An 8,949-nucleotide genomic window follows, 5' to 3' on the forward strand; every position below is an offset into this window, starting at 1 on the left:
TTTTTGTTTTTTTTTTTAGTGGGAGTTTGTTTGCTGTTGTTGAGTTCCTCCCGTATGGAGTGTGTGAGGACACGACTAGCAGAGCTAAAGCTACGGCATGGGGGGCGAAAGCCGCGGGCGCCGGCGCAACGAAAAGGGGAAAAAAAACAATGTTATACATTTTTTAATCGTCACTACAAAACACTCGAATTAATTTAAAAAAATCGATTTATCACCCAGCCCTTATATATATATACAAATAATTATCTGTCATTGTTTTTGGGGGAAATTTTGTGTTTAAAAAAAACAAAGTAGGGGTGATTGATACCACGTGTTTTTCAGCCCGATAACAATAGAAGTACTGAACGCTTCAATAGTCACTGATACCAATACTAAGTAGGCCTACTGATACCACAAGTACTTTTGATACATAACATTTCCCCCAAAACACAATAACAGATCATTTTAAATTAAGTCCTATATATCCCAATATACTGTTGCGCTTTTTTCTTTTCCTTTTCTTAAAATATAATGAAATTAATGGCAATTTTCTATTCTTGTAATTTCTAGTTCCTGGTCATAAAACGGCCACGAGAGCCGTTGCGAGTACCTCTACCTGGTATCGGTACGCGCCCATTACAAATCAAAAGTACAAATCGGTAATTGGTATGGTTATCGGTGACTACTCGAGTTGAGTAGATACTGGTTTTGATCTGGAAAAAAAAGTGGTGTTGAACATCCCTAGATTTTAGTATATAAATGGCCTAATTTAGTACAGGTTTGTGCATGCAAAAACAGGTCCAAACCGGATTTCTTACTCAAACAGATGTGGTCACGGATCTACTATGTGGGCACACCAAGGAAATGTACAAAATTGCTTGTGCGGTATTACATATGTCCCAATACTTTTGTCCACAATGTCACACTTTTGTGTGTTTTCCCTGCGAAATGCTGAATCGTTCATTTTGTTTTTTAGGGTGTGGAGCGTCCGCTATAACCACAGCCACGACCAGCTGGTGTTGACGGCCAGCAGTGACAGCCGCCTCATCCTCTCCAACATGGTGTCGATCTCCTCGGAGCCATTTGGCCATTTGGTGGATGATGAGGATCTCAGCGACGGGGAGGACAACCACCAGGAAGATAAGTAAGAGCAACATTTTTTCAATTGCAATTCATGAGAAATTAATCAAACAACGATTTCGCATGATCGACTAGAGTAGCGAAAGAGCTGAGCGCCAAGTTTGAAGAGAAAACCAACTGCACTGGAGTACAGTAGGCAGTAATGAATGGACTTTTTTAAAAGGCTACAAAAAATAACAAGGGTGAGGATAGCCATAATAAGCATAATATTGTATATGGTATTTTCACTTCCATCATTTCAATTGGCCGAAAGTGACAACAAAAATATTCTAGCAACAGTGAAAGAATTAAGCAGGTATTTAGTGTTAAAAAAAAAAAGAAGCTCTTTCACCTCTTGTTCACCTAATCCATGACGTTCCTACTCCTCTTTAATTATAAACTATAGCTCTTAACAATGGCAGACCCTTACACCCTATTACCAACTTTTCAAAATCATGACTATGATGATGATGACAGTCCAGTCCACACTGACTGCATCACTTCACTCTTTTACTTCAGCTATCATGATTACACCATTCCAGGTTTCCCAAACTCCAAACTGCTCCATACCTTGAGCTCTAAACTGACCCCCACTATTCAATGAATTGTAATAATAGTTTATACCACAAACTATGATCTCAAAACACTCCAATAGCATTTCAAACGCCAACATTGTGAAACATTGCTGTACCCTTAAAGATACAATATAGTACAGTAAACAGCTCACAGCTAAGCATGCACGTGGACGATGTCAAGCATCTGACAGTATGTTCGCGTCAACAATTATGATGATGATGAAGAATAATTACTATCGCGGTGAAGTCCAGTGTAAATCAATGAATATTGGACTGCACAGCAAAGCGCAAGTGTTACAAGTAAATCTGTGGAATCCGGGAAAGTCAGCTGCTTGCTTGGCCGCTGTGTCCAATGCTACAGTGGTTAGTACTTTGGGTTTACTTGGGCTGGGTTTAAAAAAATCGAATAATCAATATCGAATCGATTTTCCTTTTTGACCCTGATATTGATTCATAATACCATGAATAAATTATTTTAATATCTATTTTTCACATAAATTCAGAAGAAAATAGATTTTTTTTTTGTATCTTACTGTTTTCTTGAAATTTGCTATTCACGTGAATTAAAAATAATGTTCTTACATTTATGAAAGACCTGACTTATTTATTGCACAATTCGGAATCTCTTTAATTTGTATATACAATTATTGAATTGATTTAATAAACTAAATCATTCAACCAGTTGCTGCCTCCGCAAAATTTAATTTGGAATATAATGTTTGTGTTTTTTTTTTATCATGTTCTTGAATATTCAAGAAGAATTGATGTTCCATAATTAATCAATAACGGATTGAAGTGAACTCTTGTGAATCTAAATCAAATTGATTCAGGAAATTAGAATCAACACCCAGTCCTATGTGTTTACTGACTCATAACCGCAAACATGAGCTGGTGGTCACGAGAGAGGGTCCGCTGCATGTAATTTATCTCCAAAATTAAGCCCATTCATATAAATAATGTTTCATAATGAATTATGCTAATTTGAAATGGAATAAAATTGAACTGGGATGAAAAAAACATTGTTGTCTCATTGTTTTAAAACACATAAACCTGATGATTGCAGATGTTTTATAACCACTGTAACTCCTCCAACTGCAGTGAAACTCTTTAGTTTGACATGATTGCACTGAACCACTGAAGCAGGAAGGCAAGCAAAGGCCTGCCCTTGACGTAATTAATTACGCATTTAATTGTCAGTGATATTATATGAACGTGATTGTGAAGCCCCGCAATAATCTCTGAACAAATGGAAGTGGGTGTGGTAACATGGATCATACATTCTCATTATTATTAACAATACAAGCCTTTTAATGCGAGTTTAAAGCAACCGATTCCATTGATTTTGTAAATCCAAATTTGAAGTATGGTATACGCCATCCTAAATGTGACATGTTGCCTCGGTACACAGACTGGCAGTGGAAATTCATTTGGAACCTCCTTATACTGCAGCTGGCTGTCATTATTCACATACATTATTTACAGCATTATGAAATGAGTTATTAGCTATGTTCGTTTGTGTGGCAGGTGCAAGGAGCCTCTAAAGGACAGCGTGGTGTCCACCTACGAGGAGCATGAAGACAGCGTATATGCAGCTGAGTGGTCGTCGGCCGATCCGTGGCTCTTCGCCTCGCTCAGCTATGACGGCCGCCTTGTCATCAACAGGGTCCCCCGTGCCCTCAAATACCAGATCCTGTTGTGAGGGGACAAAGCAGGCGTGGCTTCAAAAAAATAAACGCACTACATAATATTGTTGCAAAAACAGTCATTAGTGTAAATAAAAGTAAACATTCTGTAAATTAATTAAACATTCCATGTTAACTGTTTTTTTTTCATTCTTTCTTCAGTGCTACCTTTTCAAAGCAATTGTATTCACCTCAGTACGATCGTTTCAAAATGTCAGTAGGAATCATTTTGTGCAACTGCATCCAATGTGTCCTTCTAGATTCTGACTAGAATGCTAACTTAATGTATCATCAGCTTGTAGCAATGGGTAGGAAAACGCCAAGATTCTAGAACGCCTACACCAGGGGTGGCCAAGTTCGGTACTCGAGAGCCACTACCCAGCCTGTTTTCCATGTTTCTCTCCACTAACACACCTGATTCATGATCAGGATCGTTATCAAGCTTGCTGATGAGCTGATCATTAGGTTCAGCTGCGCTGAAGAAGGGAGACATGGAAAACAGGCTGGATAGGGGCTCTTGAGGACCGAACTTGGCCACCCCTGCCTTACACTGTGGACTGCCTTTTTGCCTCAGTCAGACATTTCATCGCATGCTCTTCTCCATCCCACAAACGAATCCAATGGGGCCGTTCTTTTGCAGTACGCAATTTATTGACACTTCTATCACCCAATAGTGGTTGCAATAAAGCCATTAATTGGTCACTTATCTACACAGAGTTGACGGCATGGAAACAAATAAACACTCTTGCATTTTTGCAATGACGAAATTTCATCTCATAATTGATCTGGCGGGGAAATTCCAACATTTTGGAACCAATGAATCAAATCATTCATGTGAAAGTGCTTCTTTCAGCTTCATGTTACGTTAGAATGTGTTGGAAAACTTAATAATTGGCAGCAGCTCTTGAGATATCTCCTCCCAAATAGGATCAGGGCATCAGTCAACCCCTGAAAAGTGAAGGGAGGAAGATATGATGGCCCAAAGGTGCTCGATTGGATTTGGGTCTGAGGAATGGAGCAGGCCACTCCATAGTCATGCAGGAACTGCCAACATACTTCAAAATCAGAAGGAGCCTACTGCTTTAGCAGCCTATAGTCCAGAGGTGGGCATCGAGGTTTTGCATGTTTCCCTTCTCCAACACAGCCGCTATATGATCAGCTCATCAGCAAGCTCTGCATAAGCCTGATAACGATCTGTTGATTGGAATCAGCTTGTGTTGGAAGTGAGAAATCTCCAAAACCTGCAGGACTCCAGCCCTCGAGGACCGAGATTGCCCACCTCTGCTATGGTCTGAATAACTCATCCAGTACCTAATCAGCAACCAGGGTACGTCCGGCTAGTACAGTATGAGTAGGTCTTAAGAAATAGGCCTCCCCAGACCTTCTCTGACCCACCACAAAACCGGTCATGCTGGAGGATGTTAGCAGCAGCAGCACGTTCTCCAGGGCGTTTCCAGACTGTCAGGCCTGTCACATGTGCTCAGTGTGAACCAACTGCCATCCGTGAAGAGCTCAGAGCGCCGCTGGCAAATCTACAATTCCTGGTGTTCTCTGGCTAATGACACTCAGCTTGTATTGGGCTGTGAGTCACTCAATAAAGAATATTTTCAAATGAAAATACAATGCTGGAACTGATATTTCGGAGGGGGCTAAGGCGTAGCGCCGTGCCTGGCGGCTCTGCCAAAATGCAAAAGACATCACAAACCAGACGGAAAGGATTGACATGGAAATGGTCGGTGGCCTCCAGCAGAACAATTCATTCATATGGTTGTCTTGCTTTCCTGCCATTTCCACCTTTTGTCTGTTCCATTTGCACAACAGCAGGTGAAATTGATTCACAATCAGTGTTGCTTCCTAAATGGATAGGGGACTAGGACTTACACTATATTGATTATTTTTTTCCTCCTTATTTTTTATTTTTTTTAGTAGTGTGTTGGTTGTATGGTCAGTAACAATGTTGCTTATGTTATTTTAAATTTGTATTACCCTCGTCTTTCTCTTAAAGCTTGAATGTGCTGAGATCCATAAGATTTTTTTTTTTATAACTTTTTTTTTTAGCTAGATAACACTCGGTCAACAGCACAAAGTGTGCAATGTGCCTTAATATTTTCATTAGCTAACACACTCAAAATAGTGATAGGATGGATTTCCATCTTGAAAATGTGAATCTCTAATTCCTGCAATATTTTTTATGTAATGAAGACGTGCCATGGCACCCATGTGACATCACTTGCTAAATGAGAATGCTAACTGTGAAGTCTTAGAATGCTTCACTTCGAGGTGTAAACACTGTAGTTGCTCTGTCTTATGTACAGTATTCGATAGTGTACAGTGGTACTATTATTATATTATCAATATAATTACATTATTTGTTAATTATTAGTTTTGTTCCACATTCACGTGTGATAGAAGACACTGAAAAGTATGTGATAACTATTCAAGCGTTGCCAAATGTTACTCACTGTTGCACTCAGGAAGCACATAAAAATTTATAATAATAAAGAGTAGTGCCGCTGTGCGTCTCCACTCCAGGCAACCGTGACAGCAGCAGCCAGGTACACCCAAGACCAGAGCAGAACACCCGCCATGACAATTTTGCTGGCCTGAATATCACCTGTGTTTTATTTTGCCTATTTGTGCTTTATTGTCAGATTTAGCGTCTGACAGACTTTTGTATTGGCATTTGGCACAATTAAAAATACATTACAAATTGGTTCAATACGAGACACATTAACTAATCAAATAAGGAACGATTCCGTATTTTACGGGACAGGTGGCAAGTTGGCAACCCTACCAAATGATGCCCGGTTGCTGGAAATCTTCTTTCCGTGTGTGACATGAATGATGTGTGTTCAGTGTTTACATGCTACTCCTGTAATGTTATGAATACAGAAGTGGAATTTTGTACAGATTTTACTACTCCGCAATGACATTTCGAGTTTCTTGCTGACTCGTTGCTAATCGTGCGTTTTGGGATTGAGGAGGGGGCAGAGCCACTTGAAGCCATGAATGAATGCACTGAGTGAAATTAGTCTGTCACCTTAATTGAGCGAAATGTTTTTCTATTTCTGTATGCACCATTTTGGTAAATAAGAGGAGAACCAGTTAAGGGGGAAAGCTAGTTTCCAGCAGGATTTTGAACAACTTTTTGGTCCAAAAGGAGAGCAGGGAATTATTCCACGCAGATAACAAGGTACATGGTTATTTGCATCCATCCATTCACTTTTTATATACTGCTTATCCTCATAATGTAGGTTGTGCTGAAGAAATGACCTGCCAGAACTTTCTGGGCCCAGAGCAAGGACGTTTTTTCCCATTTGGTGCACAATATAGATTTTTTTTTAATTGTATTTAATTCACCAATCACATCATTTATTGCAAAATATTCCCTCCTGTGATTATTTTTTTTAAATGATGGAACTGTACTAAAATGACTACTGAGACTAGTCAACCATGACTCGACTATAAAAAAATATTGTAAGTCTTGGGAAACAAATTAAAACAGAAATCTCAGTTTGTTGATACATTTGATTACATTGTGCAGGTGATGGTGAATTGTCATTCACTATTTTAGTATGCAACTAACAGCTGCTACTATGAAACTATTTATCATAATATTGCAAGTTACTACACAACACAAGCCAAGTCATGTTGTCACTGCTAACAGCACAAGTGCTGTTGCATCGTCACGCAAAGCACTTTTACCAGATACGGGGACGGCATGGCTCAGTGGTAGAGTAGTCATCTCCTCTCTGTGAGGTTGTGGGTTTGACCATATTGAAGTGTCCTTGAGCAAGACACTGAATCCCGATTAACTCCCAGTTGACCTGGCAGCGCCCTGCAGCCGACCACTCTGAATGGGTGAATGTGAGGCATTGTAAAGCGCTTTGGGCACCATATTGTGTAGATAAAGCTCTATATAAAAAACAGTCCATTTACCATTTTAGATATTCATAGAAAAATAATATACATGTTAGAAGACGCAAGACGGATATTAGCATGGAGTCTCAAAAGTGTCAGTAGGCGTGAAAGACAGTGTTTTAGTTAGCCAAACAATCAAGTATTAACTCCCCGAGTGTGATTTTATTTGGTGGTTTGTTTGTTTTTTGTTGTTGTTTTTTTCTTAATGATCTTTTGTGGTGACAAATGGGAATAGTGTGTTGATGACCACTGAGTAGATTCGAAGGTATTCTGAGTATTCCCTCGCTATAACGCGGTTCACTTTTTGCGGTCTCGCTGTTTTGCGCTTTTTTTGGGTGCAATTTTGCATGCTTTTTTTTTTCACAGTTATGTTTTTTATTTTACAAAATTTATGAAGGTTTGAACATTGAGAATGTTTACACAAGAGAGAAATATGAGAAAATGGAAATTCATCGATGAGAAAAGTGTATTAACTGTGTGATGAGGGGTTTTAGAGCCTTAAAAATGTATAATAAATGTAAAACATAAAGCTCACTACTTCGCGGATTTCATTTATTGCGGGTATTTTTTGGAACCTAACCCCAGCGGAAAACGAGGGAACACTGTACACTTGTCTGTCTGTCTGATTGTCTGTCTGTCTGTCTATCTGTCTGATTATCTATCTATCTATCTATCTATCTATCTATCTATCTATCTATCTATCTATCTATCTATCTATCTATCTATCTATCTATCTATCTATCTATCTATCTATCTATCTATCTATCTATCTATCTATCTATCTATCTATCTATCTATCTATCTAGCTATCTTGCTATCCATCTATCTATCTAGCCATGTATTTATTTATTTACTAATACGTATTCAACAACAATTTTGAGTTTCTCCCCTGAAAGCAGATGTTTGGCATAGTATCAAGACTGACTTGTGAGCGACAGTATCACATGAAATCCAAGCCAAAAATACAAAGAATAAGAAAAAGTATAGGACGGCTAAATGTTAGCTTGTCTGGTAAATACATTATGGCTGCAAACTTTTCCCTTTGTCATTTTTATTCTTAGAATTTATTTGGATAAACGAGAGTAAACATTAATCAAGGGAAAAGTTACCCATATGAGTCCAGTTTAGCATATGACGCATTTTCTGTAACTCATGTAATTGCCATTGGATGGAAAAGTTGTATTCCTGAAGAAAATTATTAATTATTATAATTATATTATTATTAATATTATAATATAGTATACTATTATTAATATTATTAAATTATACAAGCGAGTTTTAGTTAAAATTTGCTTGATAGAAATGACATATTAACGGATTTTTGAAGTGATTTCCGTATTCCCATGGCAAATGTTCCAAACTGAGTACGTTAATTAATGAGTAAATTGACATTAGATCATCATTATTTCAGTATATATATTTGTAGTGACTTTTTTGTTTGGTCTTGTACCATTATGTAAAATATGTGCCTTGTCTCTCATTTATTATTGATTATCATTAGTATGTGTGTACTCTCCTTTATGCTATGATTACCAATTACAAGTCTCTGCTTAGTAGTATGATATGACTTAAGTTGAATTAAAGGATAAAAGAAGAACATAGTCTGCTTGCTCTTAGTAGCAATTTTGACATGACTCAGTACAAAACCTTTCATGATGTGAATGTGCTATGCT

The 8,949-nt window shown here is 38.1% G+C and overlaps 1 protein-coding gene across 1 annotated transcript in view; it reads left to right on the forward strand.

Moving 5' to 3' along the window:
• The window catches only part of eipr1 (EARP complex and GARP complex interacting protein 1), a 40,782-nt gene extending 37,291 nt beyond the window's left edge, over positions 1-3,491 (forward strand). The window contains exons 8-9 of the mRNA XM_086094092.1: positions 956-1,123; positions 3,198-3,491. Coding sequence (XP_085950218.1) covers positions 956-1,123; positions 3,198-3,372 — 343 coding nt within the window. The 3' untranslated portion in view covers positions 3,373-3,491. The remainder of the gene's footprint in view (positions 1-955; positions 1,124-3,197) is intronic.
• Positions 3,492-8,949: the final 5,458 nt, after the last annotated feature.

The sequence above is a fragment of the Leptonotus elevatus genome, chromosome 14 (assembly GCF_054856555.1).
Source record: "Leptonotus elevatus isolate MCC_2025b chromosome 14, RoL_Lele_1.0, whole genome shotgun sequence".
NCBI lineage: Eukaryota > Metazoa > Chordata > Actinopteri > Syngnathiformes > Syngnathidae > Leptonotus > Leptonotus elevatus.